This window comes from Falco biarmicus, chromosome 1 (genome assembly GCF_023638135.1).
Source record: "Falco biarmicus isolate bFalBia1 chromosome 1, bFalBia1.pri, whole genome shotgun sequence".
Lineage (NCBI taxonomy): Eukaryota > Metazoa > Chordata > Aves > Falconiformes > Falconidae > Falco > Falco biarmicus.
Window position 1 is genome coordinate 7,828,893 of NC_079288.1, and position 20,908 is coordinate 7,849,800.

Sequence of the window (20,908 nt, forward strand, 5' to 3'; positions counted from 1 at the left end):
GGCCTGTTGCTCTTGCCCTTCCCAGGTAGGGGTGATTCCCCTCTAACAAGCTTCGGAGTCTTGCCACGATCCAGCTGTAACAGCTGGACAGAGGGCTGGATGCTCTCCCTATAGCCTCAGCAATTGCATCTTTGCTCACTGCTGCCTCCTGGCACTAGGACAGCCCAGCTCCAAGCTCACACTCAGCTCTGTCAGCTATCAGGGGAGGACAGGGCCCTGGTGGGAACAGGTCAGGCAGTCAGCCCCCACTGCTGACTTCTTTCCTCTGTCCTCTCGTTCACTAGCAATGCTGATGGTGCTCCTGACTGGTTTGGGACATTTTCCAACGCTCTTCTTGTAGCTCAGAAGCTTACAGCTGGCCTGATTGTTTTACACACAGGTAAGCCCCTGTTCCCCACTCAGGGGGGAAAACTTGCATTCTTTGCCTTTCTTTGCTCCCTGTTCCAGGGCACAAACCCCCTGGTAGAAGCAGATGCTGCAGTAGCCTCTCAGCACAGGCACAGAGCCCCTTGTCTTGGTAAACGTTGCCCTTACAGACAGCTGCCTTCAGGGCTGATTCTGTTTCCTACCAGCCTGGTGAAGGGCTGATTCCCTTCCATTCTTACCTGAAGAGCAGCATCCCTCTTTGCCTTCTTGCAAATCACCTAGCAGCATCTTGCAGCTCTCCAAAAATATTTCCTGCTTCCAAAGTCCTTGTATACCTGCTACCGTTTTGTAAAGCACCCCATTTCCTTCCCCCAGACAACACTGGTGCAGCTGTGACTACCCTGGAGCTGGAAGTCATTTTAAACCCTCTGGAGGGGTGGGGAGCCCGCTCCTGGCCGTCCTTCATCGCCTGCACATGATTGCCTGGCAGAGTAGGCCCAGCTGCTCTCTGACAGCCTTAAAGGGTCTCTGCTCCCTTTCCCCTGTGTTTGGGGTGCTGTGCCTTTTTTGGTTTGATTTCCTGGTGCCAGGCAGAGCATTGTGTTTTGAGACGTGCAGGGTGTCCAGGCCAACAGAAATGCTTCCTGATCTGAGAGGCAGCCCTACTTCAGAGAGAGGCAGTGTGCCGTACTGTTTTACGTCCTTCAGACCACTGAAGCTAGGCAGGGATGCTTTTTGCCTGGCAGGTGGGAAATGCTGTTTTGAAGAGCCCAAGCAAAAGCCGGGCAAATGCTCTGTCCTGTGCAGGCAGCTCTGGGTCTCTGGCTGCGTATGTTTCTCTGGCTGGAGTTTTCCACCGGTGCAGGCCTGCAGTGACCCAGAGACAGGGGCACCCTCCACCCCGCTTCCTGATTCTGGTCCTAATGCCTGATCTGTTTTAGCTGTGAGACAACCTTTGGCATCCCCACAGTGAGTAATCGTGTGCAGTACTACTGCTGCTCTCACCCACCCTGCATATCTGGGGACTCAGAATAATTGCTGTGGGGAGTCTGGTCTGAAAGGACCCTGAATGAGAGGCTGGTTTCAGGGACATAAACCCCATATCCCTTCGGATAGCTGTTGTTGTGTATCGTAAAGTGCTGGATGTGTGTGACGCTAAATAACCCCCTCTGCCATCTGTCCCCGTAGTGTTCATATCCATCACCCATGTCCATCGCACCAAGCCCTTGTGGAAGAAGAGCCCCCTCTCCAACCGGTGGTGGACGCTCACTGTGGCTGTTGTGTGAGTATCCCCGAGCTGCGAGGAGGCCCTCCAGGCTGGAGGAGAGGCTCTAGACCTGCTCCAGCACCAGTTTTCTGGTGCTGAGGAAAACGATAGGGGGTGGCAAAAGTTCTCTGCTGCTGAATCGGTGAAGGGTCTCTGTTGTGAACACAGGAGTGTTACATCTGGGCCCGAACCCTGCTCTGCAGAGCCTGGGAAGCTTGTTGGCTCCGCTGAGATTTGCTGTGTCTGTTTATGATCTTAGATTGCTGGGGCAAGTGGCACAGACTGTGCTGGACCTGAAGCTCTGGGAAAACCTCAATTCTGCATTGACCTTTAGTGACGTTTCCATCTCCCCGGTCTCGTGGCTCCTGGGTTTTCTCTCCTTGGTCCTTGTGGTTATCATCAATGAGATTGTCAAGCTGCATGAAATCAGGTATGGGGGTGATAGGGAAGGTGGGGAGAAAGGGCGGGAGCCTCACTCCAGCCTGGCTTGAGCGGCAGAAAAATGATGCACAGGGAACAGGGTGGGGAATAAAAAGGAAAAGATGATTGCATTGTGTAAATCACCTGGCTATTGTGTGCAAGCTCGTGTTCCACCTCTCAGGGAGGAAGTGCAGGGGAGGGAAGAGGGTCAGGGAAGGGCAGTGGCAGTGATTGGGAGCAGGAAGGGAGACCAATATTTCTTTATCTCAAACCAATGAGAGGGAGACAGCCAAAGTCTATGAAATACCAGTATGGAATTGGAGAGGGCTGGTCTCTCCATCTCATCCCATGAGGACAGAGAGGCATTGAGTCACAGCAGAGGAAATATGTCTTCACACAGTGCCTGGACTGTGGGACTCATTTTCACGGGAAGTGGCTGAAGCCAAGAATTAGTAGCGCAAAGCGACTGGCTGTTCTTCCTAGCGCAGGGAGCAGCCGGAGCTGGGAGTTAACACTAATGAGCATTGATTCAGGAAATGGGTTGGTGAGGAAAGCAGCAGGGATTACAGGGAACCCTGATGGGGACAGAGCTGCTGTCTCTGTTCCTGGGAAGAACTTCTGGACCTTTCTCTGCTGTGTCTGGTGGCCTTGGAGATGGGAGTTGGCTGGATGGGGCAGGACTTGGGGATGTGGGCTGCTCTCTGGATTCAGTTCCCCTCCCAGGGTACCACAGGGTCCAGGCCGGGGGCTTTCCTGTTTCTTGGGGCTGTGCAGCTCAGGAATTGCAGTGGGGCAGCCTTGCTTGCCTTTCATCCCTCCCCCTGCTGACTCTCTTCTTTCTTCTGCCTTCTGCAGGGTCCGGGTCCGTTACCAAAAGAGGCAGAAGTTGCAGTTTGAAACGAAGCTGGGAATGAATTCGCCATTTTAAACGCTCCCAGCTCAAGTTCCCTGGAGCCAGGGTCACACAGTCACATCCTGCACTGGGAGAGTGGCTGCACCAAAGGCTCGGGGAGTTTTCCCTCACACGTGCAAACCAAACAGCCTCCTTGCAAAACTACATCAGCACCTTCCAGGGGGCCCCAGGCAAGGCGCTGCTAGCAGGATGCCCCCGCAGGTATGCAGCCCCTCCCCAGCCTGCCAGGGTACTCTCAAGGGGGCCTGCAAGCTCTCGTGGCTGTTCAGGCTGCTCTTTTATTTATTTATTACTAGAGGTTTTTGTTATTATCATAGTGATGCTGAAATTAAGTGACTCCTTCCCTCTGTGTGAGCAGATGGGTTTCCTGGACCTGGCAGGAGTATCCGGGGCCAGCAAGGGAGACGCAGGGCTGCTGAAGCAAGAGATCTCTGTTGAAATCCGTTTTGTTTTTCCATCTCTGCCTGCTCTCCTGGATGATGTGTGTGCGTGCCTGTGCATGCCCCCGCCTCCCTCCCTGTCCCCGTGTCCTGGGGCAAAGGAGCCATCTCTCGTGCAGCTCCTGGAGTGCTGGGTGCCAGGTGAGGAGCGGAGCTCCCCCTCCGGGGGGACACCGGGAGGGCTCTGGCAGGGCGCCGGCCCGGCCTGCCCTCTAGCGTTGTTGCTGTGGCCCTGTGGCGGCTGTTGAGTGCTTCAAGAGAAGAGGGGTGAGACGGGGCTTTAAGAAAAGCTGTCTGCACTTGACCCTAGTGCTGTGGTGCAGAAGTTGTCAGGAGGGCAGCTCTGCCTGTCTGCAGGGAGCCAGCATGGCTCAGCTTCCTCCAGCTCTGTTGAACCAGCTCCTACCTGCTCTTAACAACCCCCAGAGAGGTTTGCAACTGTCCTCCTCGTTGTGATTCAAAATTGCCGTTCTGCTTCAGTAAAATGCCTGCTTCAGAGGGCCAGAGCTAGCGATAAAACCTGAGACCAGCCTGTCTGTCGTCCCAGGCAGGGTATCTGCACTTGCAGCTGTGACTGCCAGAGAGCTGGTGGATGGTTCCTTTCCCAGTCCCAGGACTGTGTTGCAACAAGCACTTGCTCTCCAAGGCACAGGGAGATCTCCCTTCGTCGTGTCTTTCTGTGACAGTGTTTGGAAGTCTCTCCCCCGTCCTGCTGCCCTCATGTCTGTTCCCTTTTTTTTTTTCTGGAGGTCTCTTCTTCATTTGACTGGGGGAGCCCTTCCCCCGAGGGCTGCTGCAAACCACGGTTTGCTGCAATGTGGCACACATGCTTTTGGGCTCTGAACAGACCCCAGCTGTACTGGGAACACTGGTGCTGTTGTGGGCTGGCAGTCAGGGGCCACACAGGAGCACAGAGGCTTGGCTACTGAAATATTTGCAGCTCACGGAGATGTTGACTCCCTTCCTAGTTCTGAAAACTGGCTAAAGCTGGTAAATTCTGGCACTGGTTTTGCTCCCAATATTAACACTAATTCAGTACACGGCTGTACCACTTTGGTACCCGAGACTCACGAACGGCTGCTGGTCCTTCCCTGGCAGGCAGGGAGCTGGCTGGGAACCTCCAGGCTCTGCCCTGCTGCTCCACCGTGTCTTCCTTACATTTCAGCATAACCGGAGAGCGCACGCAGTGCTGCGTGTCTCTAAGCAATACACTTCTCCCTGCTGCGGGGCTGGTAGGAGAGCAAAGCGGGGGTACAGCCGGCGTCCGAGCTCTGGGGACAGAGGGAGGCTGCTGGAGGGGGCGGCTGGGGGTGCTCAGAGGCCTGGACCCTGTTCCCACAGCTGGAGAGCGGGTGTTTAGGGTTGCACGGGATCGGGGAGCCAGCAGCTCACTGGGGGAGCGCAGGGCTGCTCCTGCGGTGCGGCAGGACCCGGCCACTCCGGCTGGCAGAGCGTGTCCACTCGCTTGGCCGGCTGGGCTGACCTCTGCGTCGCGCCTCTCGGGCCTGCAGGGCTGCCTGGCTCAGCGGGAACGAGCTGCATCCTTCCCAGTCTCACTGAATTCGCAAAATGCCAGCTCCAGCTCTCTTACCCCTGGCACTTGAGGAATCGGCTTTTCTTCCTGGTGCCAGGGGTAAGCAAGCCGGTGGGATAGGGTCTGCTCCGCGGCCCAGCGGAGCTGGAGTCGGAGGCTGCACGTGCTGCTCACTGCTGTTCCTGCAGAGCAACCTTCCCCCCCAGCCCTTAGCTCTTGCCCTGTGCCACTAACTGTTGCAGGTGACAAAAGGCAGCAGATAACCAGGGCTTCCTGCTGGCCACACCTTCCCCTAGAGGAGGCACCTCCCAAGGTTTCTCCTCTGGGTGATCATCCGTGTTTATTTTCCTGCACCCTCCTTCACCTGCTAGACTTGGAGGGAGCCAAGGCATATGAATGGAGCCTTTTGGAGGGTCTTGCCAATGCCACCCTCCCCTCAGCCACCGAGGTATCCGAGGGTCAGGGTGCACAGCTTCACAAAGAAATTTCCTACATCGAGATGTTTTTAAATGGTGTATATTTTATATTAAATTTTTTGGGATGTATGTAAAAAATATTTGATTTGTATTAAAAGTTGTAAATTGTATTAAAAAAAAAAAAAGAAACCAACCCAGACCCACATGCATCCAGTGTATGAACGGCAATAAATGATTGTCTTGGATGACACACCCAGTGAGAGTGCGAGGGAGTTTGCACCCAGCAATGCAAGGAGGCAAAACTGTGTGTGGCTGCTCGGGTCCCAGGGTCAGAGCTCCCTGGCTCCCCTCTCGTAGGGACACAGCTGCTCCTGGCACCCGATCCTGGCACTTTTTCCCACTTTGTGCTCAGCTTTGGGCAGACCTGCCCAGCTCTGAATGCCTTTTCCCACAGAGCAGCCGTCCGCTTACCTTGGAATCTCCCGGATGCCAGGCACGGCACGCACGGGTGTTCCCGGTGCCGCCTCGGCCGCGGCTGTGGCTGGTTTGAAGCCCTCTGGATGGAAGGTCAGGGGCGAGCTGGAGCAGGCGCCGCAAGTGCTGGAAAAAGCAGCGTGGCGAGACGAGGAGGCCTGGCTTCTTGTGAGCAAAGCAGGACCCGGCGTCACTGCGGCCGCACCTGTCACCGGGGAGGCCACGGGGTGCTTTGCCTGGCGGGCAGGGGTAGCTGAGGCTTCGGACATGCCCAAAGCTGGGCAGTGGGGCACTGGAAGGCTCTGGAAGGCACTGGAAGGCTCTCCCCACATCACTGCCACGGTGGTGAGACTCATACTGAACAGCAGCCTCGCTGGAGGCCGCAGCAGGACTCTTACCGGGGGAGATCATCTGAGGAAACCCAGATGTTACGCACTCGAGGGGTAGGATAAAGCTGATCCTCGATGAACTTCAGAGTAGGAGACAAGCTTGTGCGGTTTGACACGAAGGACACAACCAGGCAAAACTATCAAAAGGGTAAAATATGCCCCACTGTTTAATAGAATTTAGTCTTAATGGATGTTAGTGGAAAACGAAACACATGATTAACACAAACAGAGCAGATGGTTTAAAATCTGTTGTCAGTCTGGTGATTACATGGGCTATTTTTTCCCCTCACTGTCTTGCTGCACGGAGCAGGTGCAGCTGGGGTCAGTTAGTCCCAGTTGCATTGTACATAACTTACACACCATACAGTAGCTTCAAAATAGAGATCTAGAGCTTAAAAAATAGGCATTCTTCTGCAAAATCAAATGTTTAATTCCCTTATTGACAACGAGAGCAGCATGGTGCTGCCCTCAGGTGGCTCAGACAGCGACAGCTCCACCCCAGTGTCCTCTTATCCCTGACCCTAGAGTACAAGACTTGCAGTTCTGGTTAGTAAATATATATAATAAATCACATTTAAAATATATACATTGGCCTTTAAAAAAAAAAAAACAAACAAAAAAAACAAAAACCAAAAAAACATTTACAGTTTGTCAACATTAGGAAAAAACCCCACAACTGGGCTTGTCCCAGGTTGACTCGTGAGAGTAAAAATTGGTTTTAAAAGGCTTCTGCAAACCTTTTGATAAAGTGCCACTGGTTGTAGCTATTTAAAAACAATCGGGTCCATGACGTAGCACTTGCCTGTCAGACATGGTCATTTAAATACACGCGATGTGATAGATAAATCAGAGCAACCAACAAGCCAGGAGAGAGGTGTCAACCACCTCACACTAGCCTCAAGTCCCAGCCAACGATACAATTTTTTTTATTTTTTTTTTAGGGCTTTTTATCTTTGCTTTTCAGCCTAGGAGCCAGGCTGGCACCTCCCGCCCGGCCGGCCCATGGCACAACTGCTGCTCGTGAGCGGAGACCCCGGACCGCGCAGGCGGGCTCTGCTCACAGGGGCTGCTCCCGCTGCGTGCAAGGGGACGAGGGGCTCCGAACAGTCCCAGTCAGTCGCAAGCCCCCAGGATTGGGAAGCAGCTGCCTCTTCAGCCACCTTCTCCCTTGCCAGTTTGGTTTTGCATTGATAATTTTTTGAAGGGGGGGGGGGGGGGAAGATATGTGGATTGTTTTACCTCTGTCTGGAATTTTTGTAGCAAATGGCACTTAAGTACAATCTTCGGTTCCCTTCTGGTGCTCCGATGCTTTCATTTGCTTGGCATGCCGAGCGCAAGCCAAGTTTGGGGCTCTTGGACATATTTAGACATGCACTACTAAACAGATCCTGCTAGAGAAATCTGTCTTCAAGCTATGCAGCCGTTCCTACCGCTTGGATGCGATGAGCTGTCGCTGCTGTTCCCCTACTGCAGCCACGGGGCTGTGACCGCATCCAGCCCCAACGCACGGGAGCTGCTGCGGCGCAGAATTCACCCAGTGCACGCGGGGTCACCTCTCCCGCTGCCTCCCAGCGCTGCAAGAAGCATCTCGCAGAGTCCCGCAGGCTGCCACTGTTCAACGCTCGCAGCGGGGTTTGTGCCAGCAGCTCCCCGCAGGGAGCAGCAGGGGGAAAAGGGACTCTCATCTCCCCCAAAGAGGGAGAGGGGAGGAAAATCAAAGAAAAAATATGCACTAACCACGCTGCTCCTTCAACCCTGGAGGCACCAGGGTGGCGGTTTGCGGAGGCACGGTGTCGGCAGAGGGCAGCCGGTGTTTAGCAGCACGGTGCAGCCAGCCTGGCGCTGCCATCACCCTCCTCCTCGCTCTGGAAGGGGCAGGGAGAGCTCCACGGCCGGCAGTGCCATGGCAGAGCATCCGCTGCTTCGCATCCTGCCAGCCCCGTCTCGAGGGGTCCGGGGGGTACCACCGCAGGGATTTCAATCCACTCGGATTACACGCTGCCTGACACTGATGCATTTGGAAAAGCAACCAATAAAGCAGAAAGGTTCCTTCTCGCTCTGCAAGCTGCCAAATTGCGACAAGCCCTGTCTTCTTTTAGCTGCTGTCAGGCCTTGCTGGGGCTCAGTAAATAGCCAGCTCGGTGGCGGCTGCCCGGGGAGGTCTCTCCTTTGACACATTGTTGGCAGGGGATAAATAATAGAGGCAGGACTCAGCAATGCAGCGGGGAAAGAGAAAGGTCCCTTGTGGAGGCTCCTCAGCTCTGTGCAAGGGAGCGAGGGCTTCTCCCTGGCCTCCAGGACCGCCCGTGCAGCCCCTCTGGGCTCTCCTGCTGCCAGTCTGGTGGGAAACGCCTGACCCCCTCGGAAACCAGCCCGTGGCCGTGCTGGCACGTGTGATCTGGAGCCGGGGCGAGCCAGGAGGGGTGGCTGCGTTCCCAGCCGCAGTGCAAAGTGTGGGGATGGAGGTGGCTGGTGAGACCCGGAGGCACCGGGCGGTGCTGGACCCACTCGCCCCCTGTCACGGGGGGCACTGGTGGAGCAGCCGGAGGCGGGGAGGGGAAGGAGGGAGCAAGCCTCAGTCCAGCATCGCGTCCAGCTGGTCGGCCAGGTCATCGAACATGTTGCTGATGTCTTCCAGGATGTTCTTGGCCGAGTGCGCGGCCCCGGGGTGGCTGGGGAGGAAAGGGAAGAGTCAAAACGCCACCCGAGGGCTTCAGGCGCTGGGGGGGGTGGGCTGGCCAGGCTGGACCCGACCTCCCGGCAGCAGCCGGAGCTCAGCACGCAGCTGAGCTGGAGCACGTGTGCCCTGGTGCGGCACCCGCGTGTGCCTGTGCACAGCCCTTCACCCGCCCTCGCTGGGAGCTTCCCAATCCCACCCGAGGGGCCCAGCCCCAGCGCTCCCCTCGCCCCCAGCGCTGCCTCACCTCTCCGCCTCCTCCGCTGTGATGATCTTCTTCTCGGCCGCCTGCAGCGCGGCAGCCAGGGTGCAGTTGGTCTGCTCCAGCCGCTGCTGGGCCAGCGCGGCCCCCGGGGCAGCGGCCAAAGGCTTCGGGGACACCTTGCTGCCTGCCTCCAGCGCCAGCGAGCCAGGAGCGGCCAGGGACCCCACCACATCTGGCACTGCCTCGGTGGCCGCCCAGGGAGCAACAGTGTGGCGGGAGGGCTGCAGGACCTGCTGGTAGATGGTCTTGGGCCCGGAGAAGACTAGCTTGGTGGACGCCACGGAAGTGTGCTTGGTGGGGACGTCTGCAAAGGAGGGGGACTTGTGGCACACGGTGGCACACATCGTCCTCACACCTCCCACGCTAACCTGGGAGGGAGCCTCAGGCCCCACCACCGCCTCAGGGACACCCCCACGAGCTCACTTACCTGGAGCGGGCGTCCTCACTACGGCAGTGCCGAGCAGCTCCACGGGGCCGGGGGCCTTGGTGGGGCTCGGTGCCTTCTTGATCCCCTTCTCCAGTGATAAGATGCTTTTCTCTATCTCGGCAATCCTGAACTCTACGCTGTCGTCGTCGAAGGCATCGCCGGCCAGCCCAGCCTGTGATGCCGGTGCCGGCACAGCGGGGCCCGCGATGCTCACTGCTTGGGCCTGGGCATACTGGGGCGCAGGGCTGGCCCCCGCCTCCGCCTGCCCCGCCATGCTGAACGCCTTCAGCACCGCCTGCAGCGGCTCCCGCTCCCTGAAGCGGGGCCGGCGCTTCACCGTGTCCGACTCGGTGAGGTTGAACTCCAGCACAGGCGGCTCCTTGGTGGCAGCGGGCGGCACCGGCTCCTTCCCGGCAGGACAGGGGGATTCCACCACCTGGGAACCGGGCTCTGTTTCTGGCGCAGCTGCGTCAGCCTTGGGGTGCCCGGTCGGCTTTGGTCGCTGTTTGATGGTTAAGTTGCCTTCTTCTGCAAAGGGGATGCACTCGCTGGAGCTGTTCTGGGAGGATGAGGAGGAGACCCCTGGCTTAGCCTCCTCCTCTGTGTCCGAGCAGGCATCCTCCCGCCCACCCTGCGCAGCCCCCTCTGTCATGGGAGCGCTGGGCTCACTCAACGTCCGTCTCCGTGGCTTGCTGCTCTCAAAGGGGTCCCTGCCGGTGTCGGGAAGTGTGGCGCTGCTGCTGTCACTGCCATTGTAGGACTCATTGTTCACATCTGCCCTGGGGAGACAGTCCTGAGCCACGTGCAGCGGTTTTGGGGCCAGAAGGGGCTTGGGTGGACTCGGCCCCGGTGTCCCCTCCAGCGCAGCTGCCAGGCCCTTCACTGTCCTGCTGTGGCCAGCGTCACCCGGGCTGGCAGCCGCATCAGTCACATCCTGGGGGGCTGCAGGCTGCCGCTCGGGGTCAGGGGGCTGCTCGTTGTCTGCCTCGGCAGCCAGGGTGCTGGAGACGGAGCTGAGGCGCTTGGGAGGTGGCGGCGGAGGCCCCTTGCGCTTGGCCCGGATGGCGAAGGACTGGCTGCGGGTCACCTTGGCGTCCGTCTGCAGAGCGGCTCGCGGCATCTGGCTCCGGCCCGGCCGCCGCGTCAGGGTGGCGTAGGAGCCCAGGGTGCTGGTGGGCGCCCCCTCCTCCTCCTCGTGCTCCCCATCTGACAGTGCGTAGCGGTTCAGGCTGTGCGAACGCTTCTTGTACTTGAAGCCTTCGCCCCCACCATGCTGCTCCCCAGGCTGCCAGGTGCCCGGGGCTGCCCCAGCCGCGGGTGGCACAGCAGGCGGCTCTGCGGGGCCGCACTGGCTGTGCAGGTAGGAGAAGGCTTTTTGAGCCGATGTCTGCAGGCTGCTCTTCTGTCCGGAGGAGACAGAGGGGTACGCGTGTGCCAGGGTCTTGGGCTGCTCCGCTCCCAGGAGGGAAGGGACCGTCGGGGATTTCAAGGAGACGTGTGGGTACATAAAGACGTATGGGGCCGTCGCCTTGCTGGGGGTCTGGGGAGGGGTACAGGGGGTGACTGCTGGTGTCCCAGCACCTTTCTGAGCCACCGGCCAGGTGTACTGATCCGTGCCTTCAGGCAGGTTCCTCTCCTTGAGAGGGCTGCCCCCGCTGCCGTTGGCATAGCCATTCAGCCCCTCGGGGGAGACGAGCTTCCCGTAGGGCTCGGGACTGGGCCGTCCCGGCAGGCCGGCCGTGCTCTCCTTGCTGCGGGGCGGTGCGCAGGACTGCCCGCTGCTGCTGCTGCTCTCCCCGCTGCCCAGGCTCTCCTGCGAGGGGCTGGAGAGGTGCCGGGACAGCACGTTATCCTGCGAGTGCCCTGAGCCCCGGGATCGCACCCCGATGCTCTCCTGGCTCCGTGACATCCCCTGGCTGCTCTTGATGCCGAGCGTCTCGTGGCAGCTGTTGGACATGGCTGTCTGCAGCTCATAGCTGAGCTCACTGTCCTGGAAGGTCGTCATTTTGGGGGTGTGTGGGGACTGGCACTCCCCGTTCTCCAGTGACTCGATGGTGACAATGTCCAGGGCACCTGGGACTTTGCGTCTTGCCAGAGTTGCTTCTGCTTGGTTGAGGCTTTTGCGGAGGTCTCTGAGCTTCTTGACAGCCAACATGATCTTCTTCTGGTGGCCTGCGGGAAGGTTGCAACAGGAAAGGGGCGTTAGGTCAGCTCCAGCCCCCAAGGCCTTTGTTTCCTGGCCAAGAAGAGTCACAGTTACGTCACCACCCGGGGCGCTGGGGCAAAGGCCTCCAGATTATCCAAACCCTGCCTATGCGAGGAGACAAACTACGGCCAGCGTCCACCTGGCTCGGCCTAGATCCAGCCTGCCAAGGGGATTCCTTAGGGACAGTCATGAACTGCCCTTTCCAGGTGCTCGGGACATGCCTGCCCCTCCCCGCCTGAGGGAGAACCAGCGTGGGGACCTGGGTGGGAAACTTGGCTGCCCTGGGCCACCCCAGCACGGCGGCAGGGACTCACCCAGCTTGTTGATGCCGATCTCTTGCAGATCCTCCCACGTCAGGTCTGTCACGATGGTGATGGAGTCATAGCCGTTGTTCACCAGTTTTTTGTGGTACTGAGGCAACCCGATGGCGCTGAGCCAGTCCATCAGGTCAGCCTGCAAAGAGCATGCAGATGCTGTCATGAGCATCGAGGCACGGGCAGCACCTTCATCCATCCCCTCCCTGCCCCCCGTCAGGACACTGCCATGTTTAGGGTCTCTCTGCACTAACGCAGGCTGTTGCAGTGTGTGTTTATTTACAGACCCCACTCCTGCCCTCTCCTGGGCTAAGACAGCTCTGAGAAAAGACCTGAGGAAAAGAGGGCGCCGGGCCAGAGCCACACTCACCGGGATGTAGTTGGGCAGCCACTCAGCGATGCTGAGCTGCCCGATCTCGGTGGAGATCTTCTTCCTGTGGCCCGGCTTGGTCACACCGATGGCTGTCAGATCCTAACGTGAGCAGAGCGGGGCTGTGGTCAGCAGTGGTGGGCAGTGTGGGGCAGGGGGAACCGGCTGCCAGCAGCTCAGGGCGTGCTGGCCGAGGTGGGGGAGGACCTGCCTTACCTCTGGGGTCATGCGGCTGATGGTGGGGACGTCGTAGCCAGCGTTGAGGAAATTGGCCGTGTACGACTCCAGCTGGAACTCACTGAGCCAGTTGTAAATGGCTTCTGCGTCCTGGGGAGAGGACGGGGCAAAGAGCAGCCTGTGACGATGGCTGCAGGACCTGGCTGCTCCAGGCAAGCGACGGGATCTTCTTAGGCAAGAACCCTCTGTCCCCAGTGTCCTCAAGACCCAGTCCCCTGTATCCCCAGTGCAGTGAGAGCTGGGCCGAGAGCCCCAGATGTGGCCCTCTCACCTGGCACACCCGGTTCCCAGTTGGCCCAGTTACCTTCCCCTCAAGGAGCTGCTCAGGCCGCAGGAACTGGTGGGAGAAGACCCTGTCTCCAGGGGGGCAGCTGCCTGGGGTCTGCTGGCTCTGTGGCCCTGGCAGAGAGGAGAGACAACAGCCGTCACGGGGTGATGTCACTGAGCAGTGAGCAGCCCCCGTGGCTGGGGGGACAGCTGTCCCCAGGGCCCCATGGAGCTGGGACATCCCTCACCTGCTGTGGAGGTCAACTGCCCATTGCGCGGCTCCGATCCCAGAAGGTGTTGCTGGAGGTCGTCACCAGTGGAGGCCAGCGGCTGGGGGAGAAGAGGAGTGGGTGGGGGAAGGACCCCGCTCCGGAGACACGCCCTGTTGCACCCCAGGAGCAGAGCAGGGGGGTCCCACATTGGGCTGCCGGGCACAGCTTCACCCAGTGAAGGGCTGGCCCCTGGCAAGAGACCTGGGCAGGATTTGGCCCTTTTTCTCCTCTCAGATGACACAGGATGTGGTGGAGATGCTGGTGCGGTACCAAACCACACAAACTCCACCACCGCTCCAGCTCTACCCAAAAAGGCCAGTTGTGCTGCAGGGCAGCTGGGGACCCCCCAGGAACATTTTCCTGCTGAGTCCTGGCAGCAAATAGGTGCTTGGTGGAGGATGCTCAGCTCCTGCAGCCCCTCCTTTGCTGGGAGGTGCAGAGGGGGACAGGGAAGATGCTGGCGCTCCATCTGCAGCCTGAGCCAGCCTGGGGCAGCATCCCAGGGGGAGCATCCCGGGGGGAGCATCCCGGGGGGAGCAGGGGCTGGTGCCTACCCTGGCGTTCTCGATGAGGATGCTGGTGCTCTGCCCGTTGGTGCCCTCGGTGCTCTGGCCGCTGCCAGCACTGCGGATGCTGCCGATGCTGCCCTCGCTGCCCACGCTGTTCCTGTCTCCTGCTGCTTGGGGCAGGTGGGGGAGGGCTGTCAGTAGCGCCCCAGGATCAGGGCTGACACAGGACACAAAGGTCCCCGGCAGGGACCCATGTGCCAACACAGTGATGCCAGTGACAAACAGCCTCCCGCGAGATCCCTCTGGCCACAGATGACGCACCGGTCCCTCCCGCCTCCCGGCGCACACACTGGGCTGGCAAGGGACACGCAAAGGGGACACGGGACACGGCCTGACTGAGGACACAGGGAGGGAAGGGGCTGCTCTACGGGCTCCCCTAAACTCCCTTTTCCTGCGCCTGCTCCTTCTTGCCTGGCTGTTTCCCCAGTGGGAGGTGGAGGGAGAGTCTCCCCCTGCGTCCCCCTGCGCGGGCAGGGCTGGGCACAGGGGAAGGCCCCCAGCCCCTCTCCCTCCCCAGCTGCACCCCTGACCTGAGCTGTCAGGGCCCGTCCGGGTTGGGGTGAGGTGGCCATAGGCCGCTGGGACGCTTGGGGCTGCCTGGTGAGGACACTCGTCGGGGAGGTGCTGCAGCCCGCCGGGGGGGGCCGGGAGGGCCCCGGGGGGACCCTGGCGCTGGTGTGTGGGTGCCAGGCGGGGGACAACCGTGCCTGTATTCAAAGACAAAACACGCGTGGTCAGAGCTTGTGTAGGAGGGCAGAGGGGACAGCTGAGCCTCAACCCCCAAGTTACCACCCCACCAACGGCACAACCCCTGGGCCCACCCGAGTCCTTCTCCCCCCTAGCTAGCCGGGCTCCGGGGACCTGTCCTACGGGAGGTGCTGGGAAGGTCAGGGTGGTTTCACACAGGGGACAGTCCCCAGCTTGCCCAGGGCAGCCACTGACCTGTTCGCTTGCTGATGACTTCGGCGATGGAGGGGGGAAAGTACCCAACGCGATCGGTGCCTTTCTGAGCATCATGGATGTGCCCCTTCCACCGCCCGTCCGGATGCTGCTCCAGGACCTGCCGTGGGGCGAGAGGGACAGGGTTGGTACCTGGGGCCATGGCAGGGCAGGGGGACAGGGAGCAGGGAGCAGCCTCACCGTGATGACGTCTCCTGCCCGGACATTGAGAGCAGTCGGGTCGTGGAGGTTCCAAAAATCCTTCAAAGCTCGGACCTTCAGGATTCCTGATGCCTCTGAAGACAAGGGACAGAGGGAAGAAAGAAGGTACCAGAGTGCAGGGAGGAAAAAAGAGTGGTTCAGGGAAGGTAGAGAGAGAAAACAAGAGTGAGGAGAGGGGAAAGAAGACATTAATACTGCAGGAAGGATGCAATCCCTGGGCATTGCCCACATGGAGGATGGGGGCACATATGACACAGGACTGGGATGCTGATGCTCACAGCCAGGCTGGTTTAGGCTGCTCGGCAGGAGCATTGGGAGCCTCAGGCAGGTCCCAGGGGGAAGAAGCCCCTCACAGGGCCTGGCCATGTGCCGACCCCACCTCACCTCTCAGCAGCTGCTTGATATCCTTGCTGGCGTGTGAGGTGGTGAACTGGTTCACGATATCCAGTGCCGTCTGGTTGTAGGTGTTCCTGATGTTCACGTCGACACCGCCCTGCGCAGGAGGGGACGTGGTCAGGGCCAGGCCCCACACCTGCCACTGGACCCATGGGAGACAGAGGGACCGAGGGGAAGGGGGCGGTGGCTGACCCCCGGGGGCTTGTCCCCCCATGCAGCCCTGTCCCCACTGCACCCACCTCCAGCAGCAACCGCACCACCTCCGTTTTGCCATAGAGCGCAGCCTCGTGCAGGGCCGTGCCCGTCTTTGTCTGCTTGTTGATCTCGATCCCGGCCTTCAGCAGCTGCCTGGTAGGAAGGAAGGAGAGGCATGAATGGCAGGACACAGATGTCCGGGCCGGGCGATCGGCTACTTTGCAATGGGAAGGGGACAACCCCTTGCACCGCTGAGGCTTTGGGGATGAGGGACTGAAGCCTGCAGCAGGGAGGTGGCTCTGGGGGGAAGGGGGACTGAAGCCATGATGGGTTTTTCTGGGATAGGGCAGTGCCACAGGCCGGCAGGGGTTACCTGATGATCTCCTTGTGCCCGTTCTTGGCTGCCAGGTGCAGCGGGGTGGTGTAATTGGGGTCGGTGGCATCCTTGGACTGTCCCTCCAGGAGGGCAACGCACAGATGGCTGTTCAGCAGCAGCTGGGCCACCTGCATGGGGCACAGGGGTGGGCAGCAGGGTGCAGGTACCCTCGTCTGCACCCTCCCAGCATAGGGCTGGCCCTCTGCTCCCCATCCTGCTGCTCCCATCCATCCGCAGCCCCAGGGCTCAGCTGGAGCTGGCTGGTGCTTGGCAGGGCCACACTGTCACAAGGGGCCATAAAAGGTCACAACAGCCAGAAATAGTCTTCCCATAATCAGGCTTTTCAGACCAAGCCCTAAAAAGCTGCAGTCTCTCCAAGCCCAAAGCGACTCTCAGCGTCTCAGGGCAGCCCAGAGGCACAGAGGAGTTATTTTTACTGCCCTGTTTATAGCTGCAGACATTATAGATACTCCAAAAATGGAAGTAGCCCCCTGGTCCCCTCCCCGGCGGGGCATGGGACAGTCTGGCTGGCCACACTCCAGCCCAGCTCGGTGGCGTGGTGCTGGCTGGGCTGGGGTCTCCCAGAGCGTGGAGCAGCCCTGTCCCCATAAGCCGTGCCGGGGACTCGAGCAGCTGAGCGGGCTGGGTGCTCAGGGCTTGCAGGGATTAGCCAGCTCAGCCTATCTGCGCTTAAACGGGAGCAAAGCTGGGGTGGGCCGGGGGAGGCTGCAGGGAACCGGGAGTGAGGGCTCCCGTCTTCTCTCCCAGCCCGACACTGCCCTGCCGCAAGGTCAGGAGCAAAACTTGCAGCTCCCAGGTTCAGGATTTGGCCTTGCCCGGCCACAGGAGGAGGCAGATGCTGCCTGCTGGGCTCCGAGGCTCATGGCAGAGGGAGACTGGGCATGGCCAGACCCAGCACTGCGCTCCAGGAGGAGCCAGCTGGCTCCAGAGCCGCCCCCGGTGAAGTGCCCGGTGCCGGGGAGAGCCCCGCAGCACTCACCTTCAGCCGCCCGAACTCGCAGGCCAGGTCCAGGGGGGTTTTCTTTGCCTTGTTGATGAGGCAGGGGTTGGACTGGTGCTGGAGCAGCATCTCTGACTGCGGAGGAACAATGTGGTGCAGAGGCTCAGCATCATTTCGTACTCCTGCCTCCCTCCTGCCCAGCACGATGGGGTTGCCCCGCTCTGTGTACCCCCAGAGAGACCCAGGGTGGGGGGGGGTGTGGCTGGGCTGTCACTTACCACCTCATAGTGGCCATACTGTGCCGAGAGGTGCAGCGGGATCTGCCCGTCCAGCGAGGCCATGTTGACGGAGGCGGCAGCACGCAGCAGCACCCGCACCGGCTCCACACGCCCCTGCCAGGCTGCATAGTGCAGGGGCCGCATCCCTGCAGGGGAACAGGGCTCAGCAGGTCTGGATGCGGCCCCCAGCCTCTCTCAGAGGGCTGAGCTGACTGCCGAAGGCACGGGGCTGTGCCGGGGGATCACCCCTTACCGTTGCTGTCCTTGATGTCAACGGTGGCCTGTGCCTCCAGCAGCAGCGAGATGAGGTCCAGGCTGCCGCCCAGGGCTGCGTGGTGCAGTGCTGAGAACCTGTGACACAAGGCAGGGCTCAGCGCAGTCCCAGTCCCTGCCACGCTGTCCCTACAGCCCCCGCCTGCACAGGGACACGAGCCAAGGGCTGGGATCATCCCCCGCTGTTCGTGGCTACATCCCTCCTGATACCCTGCTCCCAGTGCCTCAGTTTCCCCGTAGCAAAGCACAAATAAATCCCTCCCCGCTGTCTGTGCCCCACAGCTCAGTGAGGGATGCAGGGACCCTGTGCCCCCCCTCCCCAGGTGAGGTCCCTCATCCCCCTGCCCTGTGCAGGGGGCAAGCAGGCGGGTTGGAGGGATGCATCTCCCCTCTCTGTGGTGCAGCCAGGCAGCCCAAAGCTGCGCTGCTCAGAGCATCCAGCAAACACACTGGCCCAGTGGCTACTCCTGGCCTCTCCACCAGCTGCCCCCTCCCTATGCCAGCAGGGATGCCGGGAGCCCACGGCACAGCGTGGGAGGCTGCCGGTAATGAAAGAGCTCTGTGTCTCGGGGCTGTGAAAGGGGCCTGTCTGCCCGGTGCTGTCACGTGAAGGGCCATGGCCGAGCGAGGGGTCCCCATGCCACTGGGGATTAGCCCGTGTGCTGCTCCAGGGGGCGTGGGGGGCTCCAGACAGCGCAGGCCGGGGCTCCAATGGGCTTGGCAGCATCCCAGCTCTGTGCCAGGGACGCAGCTCAGCCAGCATGGCTCTCCTCCCGACGCACAGTCCCAGAGTACCCCCAAATCCCTGTGCAGAGTCTCCGGGTGTTGCAGAAGGTACAAAATCCCCCCGAAGCCAACTCTGCCGGGATTCCTGCAGGGCCGGCTCTGCCTGGAGGCAGCTGCACAAACCCACCCACACCCACCCCGTCATCTCCAAGCTGCGAGCAAGGCGATGCCGAGGTCACTGCCAGCGGCACCACTCTCCCAGGAGGGCGCAAGCTGCCGTCCCCATGCATGGGTCTCACCTTCCTGCCATCCCCTTCCCACACCCCGTGAAACCCAACGCGCTGCCTGCGCTGTCAATACCCCGTGTGCAGCCCTCTGATGGGGAACGGACCCTTTACCCTTGTTCCCATCAGCAGCCCTCCTGGAGCTGCCCCAGCACAAGCCCTGTGCCTTATCAGAATCAGATCATTGCTTCTATTATTACATTTTTTTTCTATTAAGCTCCATCTGCACAGTATTATTTTAAGACAGAGCCATTCTGCTCATTTTCAACCCCCCACTGGCCTGTTAAGACTCATCATGGACACCTCCTCCTACAGAGTCCCCGAAAAGAAAACATGTAGAAATTAGGTACAACAACAGTACATAAAACAACGCTAATAACTCACAGGTCAGAGCTAATTCAATACGAATAACATGCTTATTTATTTTATGGGCTTTTGTGGTTTCTTTAACTCTCAGTACCCAGCTTATTAAATGCTTGAATTTTGGAAGAGATGAGCTACACAAATATGCTGTGGTCACTTGGCAACCTCATCTTTTCTTTCTCTAACCCCCCCAAACAATGGGATTTTGCTCTTGGGATATTAAACACAGGCACAAGCACGTGCAGGCGCCAGGGCTGGCTGGGTGCTTCTCCGTGCTTCAACCAGCACTCAGGGCACGGGACATTGGCTGGACACACCGTGATCCCTTTTCACGCCCAGCCCTGAAGAGCGGGACGCAGAAGAGCTTTACGAAGGGTTTTGCAGGACGGACTGAGCACAGCCCTCAGCTCAGATCCAGGCAGGCACCGGGTCTGCCTCTGCAGGGCTTGCCCTGGCTTCGGGATGCTGTTGTGTTCTGTGGGGCTCAGCAGCCACCCTCAAAAGCTTTACGATACCCAAAACTGCAGAACCAACTGGCTATCGGGGAGAGCAAGCCCACCCATGCCGGCGGCAGCAGCACCTAGCACCCTGCCAGAGGAGCACTCACCCATCGGCATCTTGGTAGTTCACATTCAGGCGCTTGGCAGATCCCAGGAGCTCTGCAGAGAGAAGAGGCGACGGTCAGAGCAGGAGGCAGAGCCCCGCACGGCCCCCAGGACCCTGCAGGAGCCCCGTCCCGCAGCCAGACAGACCTCCCAGCGCACAGAACAGCGCCTGACCCATCTCGGCGTCCTCTCCTCTCCCTCACTCCACGTTCACCTCCACAATCCCTCAACAGGCTGACCCAGCTCAAGCTCAGACCCTTTCCTTCCTCCGTCTCTCCTGCCCCATCTCTGTATGCCCCTGGGATGTGTCGGATCCTGCAGCTCCTGTCACCCTGGCTTGGTGGGGCAGCGCTTCCCTCCCCTTTATAGGCAGTGACACCCCAAAACTGCTGAGTGGGGCCATTTTGCCCCCCACTCGCTCCTTGTGCCCATCGCTGCTGCTGAGGCCTGGCCCACAGACCACATGGTTGGCATTTGTACGGCTGGGGCAGAGGCTGAATGAGCTGTGAATGCAAGGATTGTGCCACCTCAGACATCCCCATCCCTCCCTCCCTCCCCTTCGGGGACCACTGAGCAGCGGAGGATGCTCACCCCACCCTCGGCACAGCCTCACGCACGCCCCCAGCTCCCCACTCCTTCCCGCAATTAATTCGAATGAATTCCTTCCTCCCACACAGAGAGGACATTTTATTCTTCACTGAGGGGTTGAGAACGGATTAACATCTCTGGAATTCATCTGCCAAGTCAAAAGAGAAAGAAAGGGGAAGGTATGTAGGGGGCAAGAAATGCCACCACTCCTCCTCTGCCTTTCCAGGCAGTCCCATCATCGAGCCGGGGAGGATTAAATGCTTTGAAAGGTTTCTGTGCTGTTTCCTACGGAAAAATCAAAGTCCAAGAGCCAGGCTTCCAGTCCAGGGTGAAAGAGCTGCTCAAACCCCACTGAAACATGGCAGGGGGGTCCTGGGGAAGAAGCCCCCACCCTCACAGCCAGGCAGATCTCCGGGGCCGCAGCTCCCTCTCCTCCTTCATACCCCTCTCTTCCTCCTCTCTCAGGGTCCCTGCCCACCTCACACGGCAGATCCCACCCAAAGCCATGCTCTGCTGCATGGTCCCTCTGCCCGAGAGCTGAAGAGGGGGGCGGCTCATTCATCATGCAAATGGATAATTAAAGGAAACCAAGGAATGGTGTGTTCACTACTGCAATTTACAGTGTTTTGTAAACAGCGTAATTAACACAAAATGGGCTTGGAGTGGCTGCTGGTGAAGGACTCGTGACTCCTTGCTGCAGCTGAGGGGATCGCCCTAATTACCTCTTCCAGGAGCTGCTCCTCCTCAGAGCAGTACCAAGCAGCTCTGCCAACCCAGAAGCCCTTCCTGAAGGAACTGGCTCCCAAAGCCATCCCTCAGAGCTCCCACTTTCCCCCCCCCCCCAGCCCCATATTGCCTGAGAACCCAGGATCCAGAGTC

General features: G+C 59.6%; 2 protein-coding genes across 13 annotated transcripts in view; one reads left to right on the forward strand and one right to left on the reverse strand.

Annotated features, from left to right (window-relative positions):
* TMEM94 (transmembrane protein 94) overlaps window positions 1-5,606 on the forward strand; it is a 52,382-nt gene extending 46,776 nt beyond the window's left edge. For 7 of the 8 annotated variants that reach the window (XM_056323223.1, XM_056323220.1, XM_056323229.1 and 4 more), the window contains 4 exons: window positions 285-379; window positions 1,555-1,648; window positions 1,893-2,063; window positions 2,909-5,606. In XM_056323223.1, the coding sequence (XP_056179198.1) occupies window positions 285-379; window positions 1,555-1,648; window positions 1,893-2,063; window positions 2,909-2,981 (433 nt within the window). In that variant the 3' untranslated portion in view covers window positions 2,982-5,606. The remainder of the gene's footprint in view (window positions 1-284; window positions 380-1,554; window positions 1,649-1,892; window positions 2,064-2,908) is intronic. The other variant, XR_008819223.1, reaches the window with a different exon arrangement.
* Window positions 5,607-6,352: 746 nt separating this feature from the next.
* CASKIN2 (CASK interacting protein 2) overlaps window positions 6,353-20,908 on the reverse strand; it is a 35,210-nt gene continuing 20,654 nt past the window's right edge. For 2 of the 5 annotated variants that reach the window (XM_056323201.1, XM_056323196.1), the window contains exons 3-21: window positions 19,444-19,495; window positions 17,444-17,541; window positions 17,191-17,336; window positions 16,952-17,047; window positions 15,949-16,079; window positions 15,620-15,728; window positions 15,369-15,477; window positions 14,964-15,058; window positions 14,766-14,883; window positions 14,354-14,530; window positions 13,809-13,930; window positions 13,231-13,312; window positions 13,020-13,114; window positions 12,695-12,805; window positions 12,479-12,580; window positions 12,109-12,247; window positions 9,589-11,760; window positions 9,144-9,465; window positions 6,353-8,891 (exon numbers count right to left, since the gene is read on the reverse strand). In XM_056323201.1, the coding sequence (XP_056179176.1) occupies window positions 8,795-8,891; window positions 9,144-9,465; window positions 9,589-11,760; window positions 12,109-12,247; window positions 12,479-12,580; window positions 12,695-12,805; window positions 13,020-13,114; window positions 13,231-13,312; window positions 13,809-13,930; window positions 14,354-14,530; window positions 14,766-14,883; window positions 14,964-15,058; window positions 15,369-15,477; window positions 15,620-15,728; window positions 15,949-16,079; window positions 16,952-17,047; window positions 17,191-17,336; window positions 17,444-17,541; window positions 19,444-19,495 (4,373 nt within the window). In that variant the 3' untranslated portion in view covers window positions 6,353-8,794. Of the gene's footprint in view, window positions 8,892-9,143; window positions 9,466-9,588; window positions 11,761-12,108; window positions 12,248-12,478; window positions 12,581-12,694; window positions 12,806-13,019; window positions 13,115-13,230; window positions 13,313-13,808; window positions 13,931-14,353; window positions 14,531-14,765; window positions 14,884-14,963; window positions 15,059-15,368; window positions 15,478-15,619; window positions 15,729-15,948; window positions 16,080-16,951; window positions 17,048-17,190; window positions 17,337-17,443; window positions 17,542-19,443; window positions 19,496-19,588; window positions 19,913-20,908 lie in introns of those variants that run through there. The other 3 variants (XM_056323206.1, XM_056323197.1, XM_056323208.1) reach the window with 3 other exon arrangements.